General features: G+C 42.5%; 1 protein-coding gene across 4 annotated transcripts in view; it reads right to left on the bottom strand.

The window, feature by feature from the left end:
- Positions 1-2,600: 2,600 nt before the first annotated feature.
- The window catches only part of PTPRA (protein tyrosine phosphatase receptor type A), a 139,744-nt gene continuing 121,728 nt past the window's right edge, over positions 2,601-20,616 (bottom strand). For all 4 annotated transcript variants that reach the window (XM_073649194.1, XM_073649193.1, XM_073649196.1 and 1 more), the window contains 5 exons: positions 10,287-10,421; positions 9,983-10,108; positions 9,036-9,187; positions 8,819-8,954; positions 2,601-8,671 (listed from right to left, as the gene is read on the bottom strand). In XM_073649194.1, coding sequence (XP_073505295.1) covers positions 8,597-8,671; positions 8,819-8,954; positions 9,036-9,187; positions 9,983-10,108; positions 10,287-10,421 — 624 coding nt within the window. In that variant the 3' untranslated portion in view covers positions 2,601-8,596. The remainder of the gene's footprint in view (positions 8,672-8,818; positions 8,955-9,035; positions 9,188-9,982; positions 10,109-10,286; positions 10,422-20,616) is intronic.

Genomic DNA, 20,616 nt, shown 5'->3' with positions numbered 1-20,616 from the left:
ACAAAGCCTTTTTGGAAGAACTAGCAATTCTGAGCACTTCTCAGTCCCCAACAATGCGGCCAGGTTTCTCCATGGACTGAGGGCTTCCAGTGGTGATACACTACAATCAGATTATCAGCTAATGAAATTAAAATTGTACAAAAATAACCGAGCCCTGGAAAGTTCAGTAACAAAGTTCGGGTGGCTGCCAAAAGTTGGGGCACATTATAGTCACTGGTCCACGCTTACACAGCAGTTTAGGCAATAAAAGCTGAGCTGTAATTGGTTAAATGGCCAACTATGGAGGCTCCATTGTTCCCCCGTGACTCATAATAACATACATATATTTGTGCCAATATAACCTATTCTTTAAATCTGCTCTGTTAAAGGACATATCAGCTCCTCAAAAAGATCCTTCCAGACCCTATTTACCATTAAGTTGCCATTAGAACCATCCTAAAGTTTCAGGGGCCATGGATGATCCTAAGCAATGCAGTCTCTGAGCTGTTTTCCTACGAAAGAGTAACAGAACTTCTACTGTGATGAAGGATGTCATGGAAATTGGCGGAGTCGCCTTCATTACAATGCGGGAGGCTCATACCAGGCAGCAGATAACTAAGAAGAGCGATGTACTGCAGGATGGGGCTTTATATACAGGGAGCTGAGGAGTGATATACTGAAGGATGGGGATTTTTATACAGGGAGCTGAGGAGTGATATACTGAAGTATGGGGATTTTTATACAGGGAGCTGAGGAGTGATATACTGAAGTATGGGGATTTTTATACAGGGAGCTGAGGAGTGATATACTGAAGTATGGGGATTTTTATACAGGGAGCTGAGGAGTGATATACTGAAGGATGGGGCTTTTTATACAGGGGGCTGAAAGGAGAGAAATACTGCAGAATAGGCTGTATGTAAAGGAGACAGAAAAGAGATATACTGCAAGATTTACTGTATACAGGGGGGCTGAAAGGAGTGATCTACTACAGGATTTACTGTACACAGGGGGCTGAAAGGAGTGATCTACTACAGGATTTACTGTATACAGGAGGCCGAGAGGAGAAATGATCAATAACGCACATCCATTATATAAGCTGTTCATGAGGCAGAGGAGCACCTTCAGTAACGGTCTAATTCTGCTAAGGTGTAAGAAGGAAAAATACAGGAAATCGTTTCGTGTCGACTGCTATGGGAATGTACAACAACTACATAAGTGTGAAATTCTCCAGGTGTCTGGTGTATTATTGCCGTTCTAATTGTATATCGTACTGACCGGTCACGATTAGAAATGTATGAGATTATACCAGAAAAATTCTACTGTTATGTTGTAATTCATGTCTATGGTCTGCCGCTGTAATACTGTAATTTCCCTCGGGATCAATAAAGTGTATTGTATCGTAAATATACTGAAGGATGGACTGTATATAAAGGGGACAAAAAAAAAAGGATTTACTGTATATAGGAGGCTGAGGAGAAATATACTGCAGGATGGACTGTATATATAGGGGACAGAAAGGAGAGATATACTGCAGGATGGCCTATATAGAGGGGGCTGAGAGGAGTGATATACTACAGGATTTACTGTATATAGGAGGCTGAGGAGAAATATACTGCAGGATGGACAGTATATATAGGGGACAGAAAGGAGAGATATACTGCAGGATGGGCTGTATACAGGGGGCTGAAAAGACAGATATACTGCAGGATTTACTATATATAGTAAGCTGAGAGGAGAAATGTACTGCAGGATGGACTGTTTATAAAGGGGACAGAAAGGAGGATGGGCTGTATAGAAGAAGCTGAGAGGAGAGCTATACAGCAGGATTCATTGTATACAATGGGCTAAGAGAAGAGATATGCCGCAGGATGTGTTGTATATAGAGGGGAAAGGAAAGACTGCAGTATGGAGCTCTGTGTACAGGGGCTGGGATCAATCTAGTTAGGTTCGATGCCTCCTGAAGTCAGATCAGTCATACATCAATAGAGCAACTTTTGCAGTTTCACAAAACTAATCTGCACTGCCATTGTGGAGAAGTGCAGGAGGGTTGAGCTGTGCTAGACCAAGATAATGGAAAATTACACAGGTAGCTATACTGATGTAGACAGATGATAAAATCCAGCAGGCAATGTGCTGTATGACAGCTGTGTGCACAGATTAGCTTAATAACACAGAGGTGGGGCTAGTCGGGAGCAACCCGCAGAGGGAGAGAGGGGCCTGCAGCACTGAGGAGAAGCAAGGGCTGCTGGGAAATGTAATTTTACCAGATAAGAATAGGACTGCCCTGTCTGCAACGTGAAGTTTAATGCACCGAGGGGGAGAAAGACTAAAAGAAAGACACCAGGAACATGTCGGGCTTAGTCTGTATATGAACAAATTAACCCCCCCATCAAAAAGCTGGGTTCACGGCACATTCACAGGGCAAACCCCCTAAGCGTAAAAAAAAAAAATGTGAGCTTGAACTGATGTTATGGGGGAATGACTTTGTAGTGTGGCGCCACATAATATAGTGCCCATGTTAGTCCTCCACGCAGGATCCATGTTCTCAGCCACAAAGCCCAAAACTCCTCTAATAAAATCCTGCAACTTCCAGATGAAAGAACCTCACACTCACACAAGTCTTTCTGGAATGAGCACATTTATTTCAGAGTAAAACCTGGCGCTTGAGCGACTTCCCGAAAATCAGGGAATGGACAAGCCTTTATTTACACCATTAATAGCATGATCTGATGTTAGGATTAATGCGGAGGATGGACAGAGCTTAAACCCCACAGCCGACAAACCCAAACTGCGGCTCACATGGTACAAAAAGGAAGAAGTGTCACAACAGTTAAACAATCCCGAAACAAAAAAAAGGATCAGAATACAAACAGAATCATGGGAATGTTTGACGGAACGTTCGGTCCATTCACGAGTTCCGTGATACCGGCGGATTGTGTGATGTCACATAGGCAGCGCCTACTGAACGGCGCACTAAGTAATCCTCCTGGACCACCACCGAGTACGGGGCTCCCCAGAAATCTATTAATCTATACGCTTTTATGTAGGTGGTCAATCGTAAATTGCACAGACCTGATTGCGTCACTACCACTGGAACTGGACATGTCGCAGAAGTTAGAACAGAATACTCAGACTGACTGAGACTTGTTACAATTAAAACACATTACTTCTTTTAAAAACCCTAAAATAAAAATATATATATATATATATATATATATATATATATATATATATATATATATATATATAAAAAAAAAAAATGAAGAAAAAAAAACAACAAAAAAAAACTTTTTGGCAAGAGGAGAGCAAGAAAACAGCGCCACATCTGTTGTAGTCTGGTATTACAGCACAGCTCCAAAAGAAGTGATGAGCTACAGTACCACACACAATCTGTCGACATGGGTAGTGCTGTTTTTTGGAAGAAAGCAGCCATGTTAATCTTGTACATCGCCTTAAACGCATATGGACACACTGCTTTATACTTGCATGCATGTGTATGTTGGGCTAAAAATTATTTTTGCAAACAGGTTCCATTAAAAATTTTGCTCAGTTTGGCTTTTACAGGCTGCAGAATGAGTTAAGCGAGAATCAGCCAGCGAGCTCATTCCGAGAGGAGACTTTTGTAACGCTTTTCTCTTTTTCTGAATTCCTCCGTAGGGGATTTATAGACCACATCAAAGTCAAACCTTGATGAGGTCATAATTCAGCATAGAAGAGCTCAGTAAAAGACATAAAAATTTACATTTTCCATCAGAACAAGCTCCCTGGTGGATTCTCAGTTAACTCATTCTGCAGGCAGCAAAGCTGAACACTGCAAAATTCTTAATAAAAAAAATATTTTAGCCCCAAATACATGCTTTAATGTCAAGTCAAATCCTCCGGTTATAGAACAGATCTAAAAAAAAATGTTTTATAAAATTTTTAAAAATAAAAATGTAATTAAAGAAAACAAAAATTAACTATGAAGGCAAAAAAAAAAAAAAAAAATTTAAACATTGACGAAAATAAAAAATTAAATTCACATAATGGGAGTTTTTTGGCACTGCAGACCCTCGCTGTCTGACCTCATTATCCGGCTCTGCTCATCTCCCATATATCATGATAATTGCATTGATGTGTTTGCCGATTATGACCTATTAAGCCGGGAATGAGCCATTGGATTTTGGTGAAGCTTAGTCAATACGAGCGTCCGGGTGACATCGCAATCCCACTGTCAGAGGTGGAGAGACACGTAAATGCCTCCGAAAATGGATGTGAGAGAAGTGAGGTCGTATTGACCGAGCGCAGAACGCGGGATTTACACATCAAAGCCTGTCTGATGGGCAACATCGGAACGACGGGGGGACAGGTGCAGAGCACCGCAACCTGAAGATACAGTAAAAAGCTGGAAAAGAAAGAAAAATTATTTAAAGGGGAACTCTATGGAGCATCTTTAGGGGACAATGTATCTTTATACCCAACAACACTCTTCTGCTCCAAAATCCACATTCAAATCCTCCCTGAAGAAGCTTTCTGTTACTTTCAAGGTGAAACCCAAATAGTAAAAAACAGGATCACATGCACTATGTGGGAAAAGGGGGCAAAAAGTAAATTTTTGAGGCTCAAAATTGGACAGTTAAAATGAAACAAAATGCCCCATGCACAAAAATGGTGTATTAAAAATACCCTAGAATTTTTTTTTTTTTTTTTTAACGTAGATTTTTCAGCCAAAATAATCCACGTGAAAACTCCATATGAACATACAATATGTTACACTAAGTTTTCTGGCATGGATTTAGAAGCCAATCCACATTAGGGTGTGCACAGAGTCTTTTTACGGAGTTTTCGGAGCAGAAATTGAGGGGAAATTCTCCAAAAACTTAGCCTAAGGATATGTGCAAACAGACTTTTTGCTTTGTGCACAGCGTCGTTTACAAGCAAATTCGCGCCTGGAACCCATCTGAAAAAGTGCAAAAAAGCCAAAAAGAAGGAAAACAATCAGCAATGTACACATGTTCTGTCTTATGTCACTTCTGGCTTCCAAAGCTAAAAGAAGCGGCTACAAGAAAGGGCCTGTCCACTCTTCTGGCAACATATGGTTGGAAGCCGCCACTATGGAAATAAAAATAAAAAAAGGTGCCAAAAAATAAAAGCTAAATAGATCAAAGATGACTCTTCAGGAAAAAGACCAAGGATGTTTTCCCCTAAAAGTTTTCGGTTTCAAAAATGTGGGTATGCCGGCATCTATAAAAGACGCAGTGCGCCTATATCCATATTTGAAGCGGATCAGCTTCCATGACAAAAAGCTCCATCAAAAACAGCTTTAAATTCTCTTTGATGTAGATTTTGAAGCAGATTTGTTTTGGAATCCAAAAGGGAAAAAATCCCTAAGGTTGTGTTCACACAGTTTTCAGAAGTGGATTTTGAAGCAGATTTTGCTCTAAAAATCCACATAAAAAAAACACTTGAAATCCTTTTTGAATAAGGTTTCTATTCACATCTACGGTGGTTTATTTTTCAATTGGGTTTTTTTTTATGTGGAAAAAGAAGAGAGGTCTCAATTCTTGGTGTTTCTCCTTGAAATAAAAATGCTCCAAATCTGAATGCGTTGATGCAGGAAAAAAAAAACAAGAAGCCCCATATACAAAAACTGAACCAAAAAAACAAATTAAGGGGGTCCAGAAAAGAAGATCTGCAGAAGTACAGCATGCAATAATATGCTTCTAGCTGAGTGACCATGAAGGCACGGTGAAGGGACTCATACGCCCATCTGTAATATGGCCTTGTATCCACCCCCCACTATTAATAAAGTTAAAACTGCAAAAAAAGGAAAAATCTGATCAGACACCCCCCCCACCCCCCCAAAAAAATAAAGTGCTATAGGTCAATAAAAAATTATATAAAAACATATTAAAAAAATAATTACCACCGTCTTATGCTAAGTGCTATCGATTTGGTTGCATTTCCTTTGGTCAGATTGTTTGATAAGACTTCCTTCCTTGGTTCCACTTGAGGAGTTGGGTGAGGACTATACTCAGGATAGGTCATCAATATCAGACTGGCGATGGTCCTGGCACCAGATCTGGCCGAATGTAACGTGACAGCGTCAAACACTGAGTAGCGGCCATTCTTGAGTAGTGCAGATTAGATCCTATTAATTTCAATAGGAGTGGAGCTGCAGTACCGAAAACGGCCACTACACAATGTATGGCGCTGTGCTGTTCCGACTGTGCGCTGCATACAACAGGCCACCTCTGGAGCTGATAACTGCTGATCAGTGAGGTTGCCAACATGGATAAGTCATCAATATCTAATTCCTGGACAACCCCTTTAAGTCGCAGTGTTTCCTACCCAAAAGCCAATAGCTTAGGGGAGAAAACTACGTGTATGACGGATTCACTACTATTAGACGGAAATGTCATCTGAAAGATGAGGAGCATAATCAGTCTGTGACCACCACAGGAGGAAGCTGCAGGAGACTCCATCGTCAAAGTTGGCGCCCACGGTGGGATGTGTGCACTACACTGTACAGGAGCCACGTATAGATCAGGAATCTCCTCTGAACCTCCACCAGGGTTGTGTCAAATACCAATAAATCAGTATACAGACATTAGGAACCCCGACCACAGTTCTGTACATTGGCAGCGGGTTCACTTTTTTATTAACATCACTGATACTTTAAAAGAAAACAGAAAAAAACATAAAAGGTGCCACAAAATGATTTCAGGTAAAATCATCTTCACTGCGGGAACACATTAAAGGGTGACTCTGATTACAGCTTATAGTAACATCTATGCCTGCAGTAAAATTTTCAAAACTGGAAAATGTGTTATTTACAGCTTCGAATGCTCCAATCACAACGGAGCTCTGCTTTATAGGGAAGGAGGTGCCTTTGTCGCCCCCTGCTGGAGGTAGTTATAACTACCCATAAAATACTTTCCAAATCATATCTTTACTACACCAGGACTAAGTACAGCAATACCACCTCCTTATGGGCAAAAACATGTTCCTACACGTGTAGAATTTTTTTTGTATGTGTTCGGAGTTGACCTGTGGATTTCTGTGCCAGCAAACCATAGCAGTAAACAAAATCTTCCAATAATTATTTTTTTTTCAGTCTGTGAGTATAGCTCTAGTGCCATTAGTATGAGGAATGCCTTCGGTTAAGAGTTCTGTCTAAAACTGGTGGAAAGTTAAACAAAATGGTGGGTTACAGCGACGAACAAATTCCCTTCGCAGGTTGAGTCCAACTCCTGATAATCAAATATTGAACCTTCACAAATGTTTCTTGACATGGAAATGAACACAGCCTATAGGTCAACCATTTTGTCAGCTTGATCAATGTTCAGAATGATGCCCATCATTTCAGATATGGAACAGCCATTGGTGATTGAAAGTAGCTGTCCATGACAATGTCTTTTAAAGATTTAAAGGGGACCGGTCACTTGCCATAAATATGTAATTTTTTTTATGTGGTGTAAATACTATCGTTCTCCTGAATCCAGCGTTGTTTTTCTTTTGTTTCTACCCCTCTCTGTTCCTGAGATATGGCCTTTTGTCTCCGTATATGAATCTAGGATGAAGTGGGAGTGGTCATCAATTCTTCTCTGTGGGCTTCTTCATGAGGACCACGCCCCCTCAGTATAAAAGACTAGATTTATATACAGGGTAGAAGAGGTCATATCTCAGGGATGGAAAGGCACAGGAACAAAAGAAAAACATCGCCGGATTCAGGACAACAGCGACGTTCAGAAAAGTTAATAACCATACATATTTATGGTAAGTGACAAGTCCCCTTTAAGAGTTGCCCTTTATCTTAGGTTAGTGACTATAGCCTTGTCATCAAATTTGGAGCTGAAAAAATGGTTGCGTATGTTGTGAGTTAATGACGGAGCTTTGAGGAGCAAAAGTTGACTTGGGTTTTGTTTTTTTTCTTCAATGCCTGGAATGTACAATAAGATTTAGCCCTATGTGATACAAAGCAGCATATTCAGGTTACGACTGGTGTCCGTCACCCCTCTTTTCCCCCCCTGACCCTTACAAGCACCGCAAGTCTTGCCTCCGTCACAAATGGAGGCCTCGCGTTAAAGTAGCAATAATCTCAAGACCGATCGTTTCATCTCATCTTTTTGTTTTTTTTTTTTTTTGCTTTTAATACAAAAAAAATCTATGATATAATTTTCTATTTATATAATTATTTACAGAAGAAAGTCACGACGCATGGCGGTAAATGTGGCGCCTATGATGCTGCTGTGTTTCCCATAAGTCTCGATTATATAAAAAAAAAAAAAAAAAAAGCTTCCAAAGGCTTTTTCCTTCCAGGTTAGAGATGGAGATTGTGTCAATGCCAATGAACAAATGGGGGAAATGGGGTATTAAAAAAAAAAAAAATAATAATAATAATTAATCCAGAACATCAAGCTATTGTATTCAAATTATAAAAAAAAAAAAAAAAAAAATAATTAAATCCTAAATGGCTATCGGCACTAATCACTTTGCTACATATAAAATGTCCAGCTAATATAAAGCACGTTGTACCAATCCTCTAAAACAGTTAAGATATATACACTGATCTAGATATTAACAAATAGAATATTACAAAATATTAAAGGCCACGGTCGCGTCCTCCGCCGGCTTCTTATTTGAAGTTGGCGTAGTCCGAGAAGGCGTCGATGTATTCTTGCACCACTCTGTAGCAGAACTCGTACTGCTCCTGTAACGGGAGAATCACAATTCACTTACTGATTATAACGACCCCCTCTAAAAAATAAAATGACAGCTACAGAGACATTACCGCTCCAAGACTCCAACCACCACCAAGTATCTCCCCAAAAATGGGCCCAAGAAACCAAGGACCTACCAGTGTCTGGACCATGTGTGGCCGCTGTAACCTCAAGCTTTTCACGGTCTGAAAGACGTCTAGAATTCCCTCAGCTTTCACCCTCTCCAGGACTGTACTCAGGGCGCAGAATGTCCCCGTCCTCCCCGCGCCGGCACTGCGGACACAAACGTCAGCAGCATTAGCCTTCCTGGAGAACATGGGTCGCAGCGTGGGCAGAGGCAGCGCTTCTACTCACCTGCAGTGCACAGTGATCGGGTGATTCCCCGACTGCTGTTGCTGTTTTTGTACGGCCGCTATGATATTTATCATCCCTTTTCCGTCCGTTGGGATCCCAACCTCCGGCCACCCGTGAAAGTGGAACTGTCGGATCTGACGGGCTTTGTTTTCCTGGATTTAAAAAAAAAAAAAGCGTAATGGGTAATAGAAAGTGATGTACTAGACGCCAAAGGACAAAAAAATAAGACAGAGTCCCCGAGGCGCCAAACGACAGGCACCGTCTGCATGGCGCGGCGCCAAAGGACAGGCACCGTCTGCTTGGCGCGGCGCCAAAGGACAGGCACCGTCTGCATGGCGCGGCGCCAAAGGACAGGCACCGTCTGCATGGCGCGGCGCCAAAGGACAGGCACCGTCTGCATGGCGCGGCGCCAAAGGACAGGCACCGTCTGCATGGCGCGGCGCCAAAGGACAGGCACCGTCTGCATGGCGCGGCGCCAAAGGACAGGCACCGTCTGCATGGCGCGGCGCCAAAGGACAGGCACAGTCTGCATGGCGCGGCGCCAAAGGACAGGCACAGTCTGCTTGGCGCGGCGTCAAAGGACAGGCACAGTCTGCTTGGCGCGGCGTCAAAGGACAAGTGAGGTCCATCTGAGGAAGCCCCAAAAGACAAGTGGAGGCCACCTTCTAAGGCCCGAAAAAGGATAAAATGAAACCCCTCCTGCAGAAGCCCCAAAAACAAATCAAATGGAGTTCATCTGGTGAGGGAACGAAAGACCAGTGGAATTCAGTTGTCGAGGTCTAAAATGAAAGCCCAATTGTTGAAGCCCCAAAAGGGAAGTGGAGTTCACCTGCCGAAGGACCAAGGCCAAATGCAGCTTACCGGCTGAGGCACCACAAGACCATGTCTGTAACAACATCCCAATGACCGGGGCAGAGAACCCTATGAGACCTTGTGGGTGCTCTCACCCGGGTGTTGGTGACCAGTAGATCTCGCACTGTGTAGCTCTCACACTCCTCCTCTTTCTTCAGTTCTATGGTGATATCCCCAAGTGACATGACGCCCTCTGATGGCCAATACTGCGCACACTTCTCCTGTAAGGAAGCAGGAACAAGAAGGAACGGTCAAGCTCCACGCCCCCGAGGAGGCCGACAACCAAGAGGTCACAACAATTTACAGAAAATCAGCCATCAAAAAAAAAAATGACGCTCCGGAGCGGATGATGATTTTCGGGTGACGGTGGCGTTTTTCACCCCTCTGATTAACCCTTACCTGTCCTCTTTCCTCCAGCTCGGTTAACATTACAATAGAACAGGATTTCCACTCCCAAATCATCCTCCAGAAATCCTCCATGGTGTGACGCAACGGGCCCTGGCTCGCAATATACGAGTCTTTCTGTCTGTAGCCCTGAAAAGGCAAAATGAAAAAGGTGTGATAGAGCGCCCCCCTATGTCAGGGCCAGAAACAAGAGAGGTCGCCACACAACACAAAGTAGAAGTTAGCATTGTGGGACTATAGCCCTCAATGGCCATTGCTGCTGCCTATCTGCCATCACGTACAGACAGCCATATCTACGTTCAGAGGTCATGAAACTCCCGGACTTTTACCGTACAGACCCCCTCCTCTGAATATTAAGCCCCCCTGTTAATATTTCAATATATACCGGTAGTCATAGAAGCAAATGTATGATTTATCATAAACAAACGGGAAGTAAAGGGCAACCCCCCACAAGGGAGATGCCAGCAGCCGCACCACTTGTAGGACATTTAATCATTGTGGGGTCCCCGGGGTGCAAACCTGCGACGCTGAAAAAAAGGAGTAATATAGAGTCACTATATGGAAGACTACTACCACCCCCAGCGTTGTCAGCAGGACAAAGGGATCAGTGCCAGAACATTAACATGGGATGAAACGTAAATGACAAAGAAAAAATTAAAATATATGGGAAACATAATAAATAAAAATCCCTTTAAAAAGGGGCCATACACTATTTTTAAAAAAAATTAAATATGCATGTACTTTGTGCTAAAAATAATGATTGCAATTGGGTTTCATTAAACATTTTGCAGCGTTTGCCTTCTGCAGCCTCTACGGCTGGCTGGAGAATGAGTTAACTGAGAATCCGCTTACAGGAAGGTGGAGCGAGTTGCTTAGTAAATAGCAGCAGATTACCGCACCCCACGCTGATAATCAGGCGTCTATTCCAGAGCGAAAACCACTCAAAAAATGGCAAACACCCCACCTGCGCAGAGCAAGCGCACGTTACTGACCCCCACAACGAGGGATGGGGTAATCACCAATCAGTCTGCCATAAATAAAATATAAGCCGGATAAATGGGGGGACCGCGTATTCAAACTCAATACAGCAATCAGCCCCCAGCCGCAGGACGGGACTGGAGGTCTGACGGCAACGGAGGGGGCGGAAGAAAGGAGCCACAGGTCATTTATCAATTTAATTTTAAAGATGCTGAATGAGCCCTTCAAGAAAATGGCTGAAAAAGGCAAATGAAAATCAGGGGAGGGAACTGTATGTACACAGTGAGTGCACCAGCAGAATAGTGAGTGCAGCTCTGGAGTATAATACAGGATGTAACTCAGGATCAGTAATGTAATGTATGTACACAGTGAGTGCACCAGCAGAATAGTGAGTGCAGCTCTGGAGTATAATACAGGATGTAACTCAGGATCAGTACAGGATCAGTAATGTAATGTATGTACACAGTGAGTGCACCAGCAGAATAGTGAGTGCAGCTCTGGAGTATAATACAGGATGTAACTCAGGATCAGTAATGTAATGTATGTACACAGTGAGTGCACCAGCAGAATAGTGAGTGCAGCTCTGGAGTATAATACAGGATGTAACTCAGGATCAGTACAGGATCAGTAATGTAATGTATGTACACAGTGAGTGCACCAGCAGAATAGTGAGTGCAGCTCTGGAGTATAATACAGGATGTAACTCAGGATCAGTACAGGATCAGTAATGTAATGTATGTACACAGTGAGTGCACCAGCAGAATAGTGAGTGCAGCTCTGGAGTATAATACAGGATGTAACTCAGGATCAGTACAGGATCAGTAATGTAATGTATGTACACAGTGACTGCACCAGCAGAATAGTGAGTGCAGCTCTGGAGTATAATACAGGATGTAACTCAGGATCAGTACAGGATCAGTAATGTAATGTATGTACCCAGTGACTGCACCAGCAGAATAGTGAGTGCAGCTCTGGAGTATATTATAGAATGTAACTCAGGATCAGTAATGTAATGTATGTACACAGTGACTGCACCAGCAGAATAGTGAGTGCAGCTCTGGAGTATAATACAGGATGTAACTCAGGATCAGTACAGGATCAGTAATGTAATGTATGTACACTGACTGCACCAGCAGAATAGTGAGTGCAGCTCTGGAGTATAATACAGGATGTAACTCAGGATCAGTACAGGATCAGTAATGTAATGTATGTACACTGTGACGCCACCAGCAGAATAGTGAGTGCAGCTCTGGAGTATAATACAGGATGTAACTCAGGATCAGTAATGTAATGTATGTACACAGTGACTGCTCCAGCAGAATAGTGAGTGCAGCACTGGAGTATAATACAGGATGTAACTCAGGATCAGTACAGGATCAGTACTGTAATGTATGTACACAGTGACTGCACCAGCAGAATAGTGAGTGCAGCTCTGGAGTATAATACAGGATGTAACTCAGGATCAGTAATGTAATGTATGTACAGAGTGACTGCACCAGCAGAATAGTGAGTGCAGCTCTGGAGTATAATACAGGAGGTAACTCAGGATCAGTAATGTAATGTACGTACACAGTGACTGCACCAGCAGAATAGTGAGTGCAGCTCTGGAGTATAATACAGGATGTAACTCAGGATCAGTAATGTAATGTATGTACACAGTGACTGCACCAGCAGAATAGTGAGTGCAGCTCTGGAGTATAATACAGGATGTAACTCAGGATCAGTAATGTAATGTATGTACACAGTGACTGCACCAGCAGAATAGTGAGTGCAGCTCTGGAGTATAATACAGGATGTAACTCAGGATCAGTACAGGATCAGTAATGTAATGTATGTACACAGTGAGTGCACCAGCAGAATAGTGAGTGCAGCTCTGGAGTATAACACAGGATGTAACTCAGGATCAGTAATGTAATGTATGTACACTGACTGCACCAGCAGAATAGTGAGTGCAGCTCTGGAGTATAATACAGGATGTAACTCAGGATCAGTACAGGATCAGTAATGTAATGTATGTACACAGTGACTGCACCAGCAGAATAGTGAGTGCAGCTCTGGAGTATAAGACAGGATGTAACTCAGGATCAGTACAGGATCAGTAATGTAATGTATGTACACTGACTGCACCAGCAGAATAGTGAGTGCAGCTCTGGAGTATAATACAGGATGTAACTCAGGATCAGTACAGGATCAGTAATGTAATGTATGTACACTGTGACGCCACCAGCAGAATAGTGAGTGCAGCTCTGGAGTATAATACAGGATGTAACTCAGGATCAGTACAGGATCAGTAATGTAATGTATGTACACTGACTGCACCAGCAGAATAGTGAGTGCAGCTCTGGAGTATAATACAGGATGTAACTCAGGATCAGTACAGGATCAGTAATGTAATGTATGTACACTGTGACGCCACCAGCAGAATAGTGAGTGCAGCTCTGGAGTATAATACAGGATGTAACTCAGGATCAGTAATGTAATGTATGTACACAGTGACTGCTCCAGCAGAATAGTGAGTGCAGCACTGGAGTATAATACAGGATGTAACTCAGGATCAGTACAGGATCAGTACTGTAATGTATGTACAGAGTGACTGCACCAGCAGAATAGTGAGTGCAGCTCTGGAGTATAATACAGGAGGTAACTCAGGATCAGTAATGTAATGTACGTACACAGTGACTGCACCAGCAGAATAGTGAGTGCAGCTCTGGAGTATAATACAGGATGTAACTCAGGATCAGTAATGTAATGTATGTACACAGTGACTGCACCAGCAGAATAGTGAGTGCAGCTCTGGAGTATAATACAGGATGTAACTCAGGATCAGTAATGTAATGTATGTACACAGTGACTGCACCAGCAGAATAGTGAGTGCAGCTCTGGAGTATAATACAGGATGTAACTCAGGATCAGTACAGGATCAGTAATGTAATGTATGTACACAGTGACTGCACCAGCAGAATAGTGAGTGCAGCTCTGGAGTATAATACAGGATGTAACTCAGGATCAGTACAGGATCAGTAATGTATGTACACAGTGAGTGCACCAGCAGAATAGTGAGTGCAGCTCTGGAGTATAACACAGGATGTAACTCAGGATCAGTAATGTAATGTATGTACACAGTGACTGCACCAGCAGAATAGTGAGTGCAGCAGTGGAGTATAATACAGGATGTAACTCAGGATCAGTACTGTAATGTATGTACACTGACTGCACCAGCAGAATAGTGAGTGCAGCTCTGGAGTATAATACAGGATGTAACTCAGGATCAGTAATGTAATGTATGTACACAGTGACTGCACCAGCAGAATAGTGAGTGCAGCACTGGAGTATAATACAGGATGTAACTCAGGATCAGTACAGGATCAGTAATGTAATGTATGTACACAGTGACTGCACCAGCAGAATAGTGAGTGCAGCACTGGAGTATAATACAGGATGTAACTCAGGATCAGTACAGGATCAGTAATGTAATGTATGTACATAGTGAGTGCACCAGCAGAATAGTGAGTGCAGCTCTGGAGTATAATACAGGATGTAACTCAGGATCAGTAATGTAATGTATGTACACAGTGACTGCACCAGCAGAATAGTGAGTGCAGCTCTGGAGTATAATACAGGATGTAACTCAGGATCAGTAATGTAATGTATGTACACAGTGACTGCAACAGCAGAAAAGTGAGTGCTGCTCTGGAGTATAATACAGGATGTAACTCAGGATCAGTACAGGATCAGTAATGTAATGTATGTACACTGACTGCACCAGCAGAATAGTGAGTGCAGCTCTGGAGTATAATACAGGATGTAACTCAGGATCAGTACAGGATCAGTAATGTAATGTATGTACACTGTGATGCCACCAGCAGAATAGTGAGTGCAGCTCTGGAGTATAATACAGGATGTAACTCAGGATCAGTACAGGATCAGTAATGTAATGTATGTACACAGTGACTGCACCAGCAGAATAGTGAGTGCAGCTCTGGAGTATAATACAGGATGTAACTCAGGATCAGTACAGGATCAGTAATGTAATGTATGTACACAGTGAGTGCACCAGCAGAATAGTGAGTGCAGCTCTGGAGTATAACACAGGATGTAACTCAGGATCAGTAATGTAATGTACTGTACGTACACAGTGACTGCACCAGCAGAATAGTGAGTGCAGCTCTGGAGTATAATACAGGATGTAACTCAGGATCAGTACAGGATCAGTAATGTAATGTATGTACACTGACTGCACCAGCAGAATAGTGAGTGCAGCTCTGGAGTATAATACAGGATGTAACTCAGGATCAGTACAGGATCAGTAATGTAATGTATGTACACTGTGATGCCACCAGCAGAATAGTGAGTGCAGCTCTGGAGTATAATACAGGATGTAACTCAGGATCAGTAATGTAATGTATGTACACTGACTGCACCAGCAGAATAGTGAGTGCAGCTCTGGAGTATAATACAGGATGTAACTCAGGATCAGTACAGGATCAGTAATGTAATGTATGTACACAGTGACTGCACCAGCAGAATAGTGAGTGCAGCTCTGGAGTATAAGACAGGATGTAACTCAGGATCAGTAATGTAATGTATGTACACAGTGACTGCACCAGCAGAATAGTGAGTGCAGCTCTGGAGTATAATACAGGATGTAACTCAGGATCAGTACAGGATCAGTAATGTAATGTATGTACACTGACTGCACCAGCAGAATAGTGAGTGCAGCTCTGGAGTATAATACAGGATGTAACTCAGGATCAGTACAGGATCAGTAATGTAATGTATGTACACTGTGACGCCACCAGCAGAATAGTGAGTGCAGCTCTGGAGTATAATACAGGATGTAACTCAGGATCAGTACAGGATCAGTAATGTAATGTATGTACACTGACTGCACCAGAAGAATAGTGAGTGCAGCTCTGGAGTATAATACAGGATGTAACTCAGGATCAGTACAGGATCAGTAATGTAATGTATGTACACTGTGACGCCACCAGCAGAATAGTGAGTGCAGCTCTGGAGTATAATACAGGATGTAACTCAGGATCAGTAATGTAATGTATGTACACAGTGACTGCTCCAGCAGAATAGTGAGTGCAGCACTGGAGTATAATACAGGATGTAACTCAGGATCAGTACAGGATCAGTACTGTAATGTATGTACACAGTGACTGCACCAGCAGAATAGTGAGTGCAGCTCTGGAGTATAATACAGGATGTAACTCAGGATCAGTAATGTAATGTATGTACAGAGTGACTGCACCAGCAGAATAGTGAGTGCAGCTCTGGAGTATAATACAGGAGGTAACTCAGGATCAGTAATGTAATGTACGTACACAGTGACTGCACCAGCAGAATAGTGAGTGCAGCTCTGGAGTATAATACAGGATGTAACTCAGGATCAGTAATGTAATGTATGTACACAGTGACTGCACCAGCAGAATAGTGAGTGCAGCTCTGGAGTATAATACAGGATGTAACTCAGGATCAGTAATGTAATGTATGTACACAGTGACTGCACCAGCAGAATAGTGAGTGCAGCTCTGGAGTATAATACAGGATGTAACTCAGGATCAGTACAGGATCAGTAATGTAATGTATGTACACAGTGACTGCACCAGCAGAATAGTGAGTGCAGCTCTGGAGTATAATACAGGATGTAACTCAGGATCAGTACAGGATCAGTAATGTATGTACACAGTGAGTGCACCAGCAGAATAGTGAGTGCAGCTCTGGAGTATAACACAGGATGTAACTCAGGATCAGTAATGTAATGTATGTACACAGTGACTGCACCAGCAGAATAGTGAGTGCAGCAGTGGAGTATAATACAGGATGTAACTCAGGATCAGTACTGTAATGTATGTACACTGACTGCACCAGCAGAATAGTGAGTGCAGCTCTGGAGTATAATACAGGATGTAACTCAGGATCAGTACAGGATCAGTAATGTAATGTATGTACACAGTGACTGCACCAGCAGAATAGTGAGTGCAGCACTGGAGTATAATACAGGATGTAACTCAGGATCAGTACAGGATCAGTAATGTAATGTATGTACACAGTGACTGCACCAGCAGAATAGTGAGTGCAGCACTGGAGTATAATACAGGATGTAACTCAGGATCAGTACAGGATCAGTAATGTAATGTATGTACATAGTGAGTGCACCAGCAGAATAGTGAGGGCAGTTCTGGAGAATAATGCAGGATGTAACTCAGGATCAGTAATGTAATGTATGTACACAGTGACTGCACCAGCAGAATAGTGAGTGCAGCTCTGGAGTATAATACAGGATGTAACTCAGGATCAGTACAGGATCAGTAATGTAATGTATGTACACAGTGACTGCACCAGCAGAATAGTGAGTGCAGCTCTGGAGTATAATACAGGATGTAACTCCGGATCAGTAATGTAATGTATGTACATAGTGACTGCACCAGCAGAATAGTGAGTGCAGCTCTGGAGTATAATACAGGATGTAACTCCGGATCAGTAATGTAATGTATGTACACAGTGACTGCACCAGCAGAATAGTGAGTGCAGCTCTGGAGTATAATACAGGATGTAACTCCGGATCAGTAATGTAATGTATGTACACAGTGACTGCACCAGCAGAATAGTGAGTGCAGCACTGGAGTATAATACAGGATGTAACTCAGGATCAGTAATGTAATGTATGTACATAGTGACTGCACCAGCAGAATAGTGAGTGCAGCTCTGGAGTATAATACAGGATGTAACTCAGGATCAGTAATGTAATGTATGTACACAGTGACTGCACCAGCAGAATAGTGAGTGCAGCTCTGGAGTATAATACAGGATGTAACTCAGGATCAGTAATGTAATGTATGTACACAGTGACTGCAACAGCAGAAAAGTGAGTGCTGCTCTGGAGTATAATACAGGATGTAACTCAGGATCAGTACAGGATCAGTAATGTAATGTATGTACACTGACTGCACCAGCAGAATAGTGAGTGCAGCTCTGGAGTATAATACAGGATGTAACTCAGGATCAGTACAGGATCAGTAATGTAATGTATGTACACTGTGATGCCACCAGCAGAATAGTGAGTGCAGCTCTGGAGTATAATACAGGATGTAACTCAGGATCAGTAATGTAATGTATGTACACAGTGACTGCACCAGCAGAATAGTGAGTGCAGCTCTGGAGTATAATACAGGATGTAACTCAGGATCAGTACAGGATCAGTAATGTAATGTATGTACACAGTGAGTGCACCAGCAGAATAGTGAGTGCAGCTCTGGAGTATAACACAGGATGTAACTCAGGATCAGTAATGTAATGTATGTACACAGTGACTGCACCAGCAGAATAGTGAGTGCAGCTCTGGAGTATAATACAGGATGTAACTCAGGATCAGTAATGTAATGTATGTACACAGTGACTGCACCAGGAGAATAGTGAGTGCAGCTCTGGAGTATAATACAGGATGTAACTCAGGATCAGTACAGGATCAGTAATGTAATGTATGTACACTGTGACGCCACCAGCAGAATAGTGAGTGCAGCTCTGGAGTATAATACAGGATGTAACTCAGGATCAGTAATGTAATGTATGTACACAGTGACTGCACCAGCAGAATAGTGAGTGCAGCACTGGAGTATAATACAGGATGTAACTCAGGATCAGTACAGGATCAGTAATGTAATGTATGTACACAGTGACTGCACCAGCAGAATAGTGAGTGCAGCTCTGGAGTATAATACAGGAGGTAACTCAGGATCAGTAATGTAATGTACGTACACAGTGACTGCACCAGCAGAATAGTGAGTGCAGCTCTGGAGTATAATACAGGATGTAACTCAGGATCAGTAATGTAATGTATGTACACAGTGACTGCACCAGCAGAATAGTGAGTGCAGCTCTGGAGTATAACACAGGATGTAACTCAGGATCAGTAATGTAATGTATGTACACAGTGACTGCACCAGCAGAATAGTGAGTGCAGCTCTGGAGTATAATACAGGATGTAACTCAGGATCAGTAATGTAATGTATGTACACAGTGACTGCACCAGCAGAATAGTGAGTGCAGCTCTGGAGTATAACACAGGATGTAACTCAGGATCAGTAATGTAATGTATGTACACAGTGACTGCACCAGCAGAATAGTGAGTGCAGCTCTGGAGTATAACACAGGATGTAACTCAGGATCAGTAATGTAATGTATGTACACAGTGACTGCACCAGCAGAATAGTGAGTGCAGCTCTGGAGTATAATACAGGATGTAACTCAGGATCAGTACAGGATCAGTAATGTAATGTAATGTATGTACACAGTGACTGCACCAGCAGAATAGTGAGGGCAGCTCTGGAGTATAATACAGGATGTAACTGAGGATCAGTACAGGATCAGTAATGTAATGTATGTACACAGTGACTGCACCAGCAGAATAGTGAGTGCAGCACTGGAGTATAATACAGGATGTAACTCAGGATCAGTACAGGATCAGTAATGTAATGTATGTACATAGTGAGTGCACCAGCAGAATAGTGAGTGCAGCTCTGGAGTATAACACAGGATGTAACTCAGGATCAGTAATGTAATGTACGTACACAGTGACTGCACCAGCAGAATAGTGAGTGCAGCTCTGGAGTATAATACAGGATGTAACTCAGGATCAGTAATGTAATGTATGTACACAGTGACTGCACCAGCAGAATAGTGAGTGCAGCTCTGGAGTATAATACAGGATGTAACTCAGGATCAGTAATGTAATGTATGTACACAGTGACTGCAACAGCAGAAAAGTGAGTGCTGCTCTGGAGTATAATACAGGATGTAACTCAGGATCAGTACAGGATCAGTAATGTAATGTATGTACACTGTGATGCCACCAGCAGAATAGTGAGTGCAGCTCTGGAGTATAATACAGGATGTAACTCAGGATCAGTAATGTAATGTATGTACACAGTGACTGCACCAGGAGAATAGTGAGTGCAGCTCTGGAGTATAATACAGGATGTAACTCAGGATCAGTAATGTAATGTATGTACACAGTGACTGCACCAGCAGAATAGTGAGTGCAGCTCTGGAGTATAATACAGGATGTAACTCAGGATCAGTAATGTAATGTATGTACACAGTGACTGCACCAGCAGAATAGTGAGTGCAGCTCTGGAGTATAACACAGGATGTAACTCAGGATCAGTAATGTAATGTATGTACACAGTGACTGCACCAGCAGAATAGTGAGTGCAGCTCTGGAGTATAATACAGGATGTAACTCAGGATCAGTACAGGATCAGTAATGTAATGTAATGTATGTACACAGTGACTGCACCAGCAGAATAGTGAGTGCAGCACTGGAGTATAATACAGGATG

This window comes from Phyllobates terribilis, unplaced genomic scaffold (genome assembly GCF_046119375.1).
Source record: "Phyllobates terribilis strain yellow unplaced genomic scaffold, ASM4611937v1 Scaffold_1__5_contigs__length_1240528914, whole genome shotgun sequence".
Classification (NCBI taxonomy): Eukaryota; Metazoa; Chordata; class Amphibia; order Anura; family Dendrobatidae; genus Phyllobates; species Phyllobates terribilis.
Note: the sequence above shows the minus strand (reverse complement) of the source record. Positions and strands in the feature narration are given on the sequence as shown.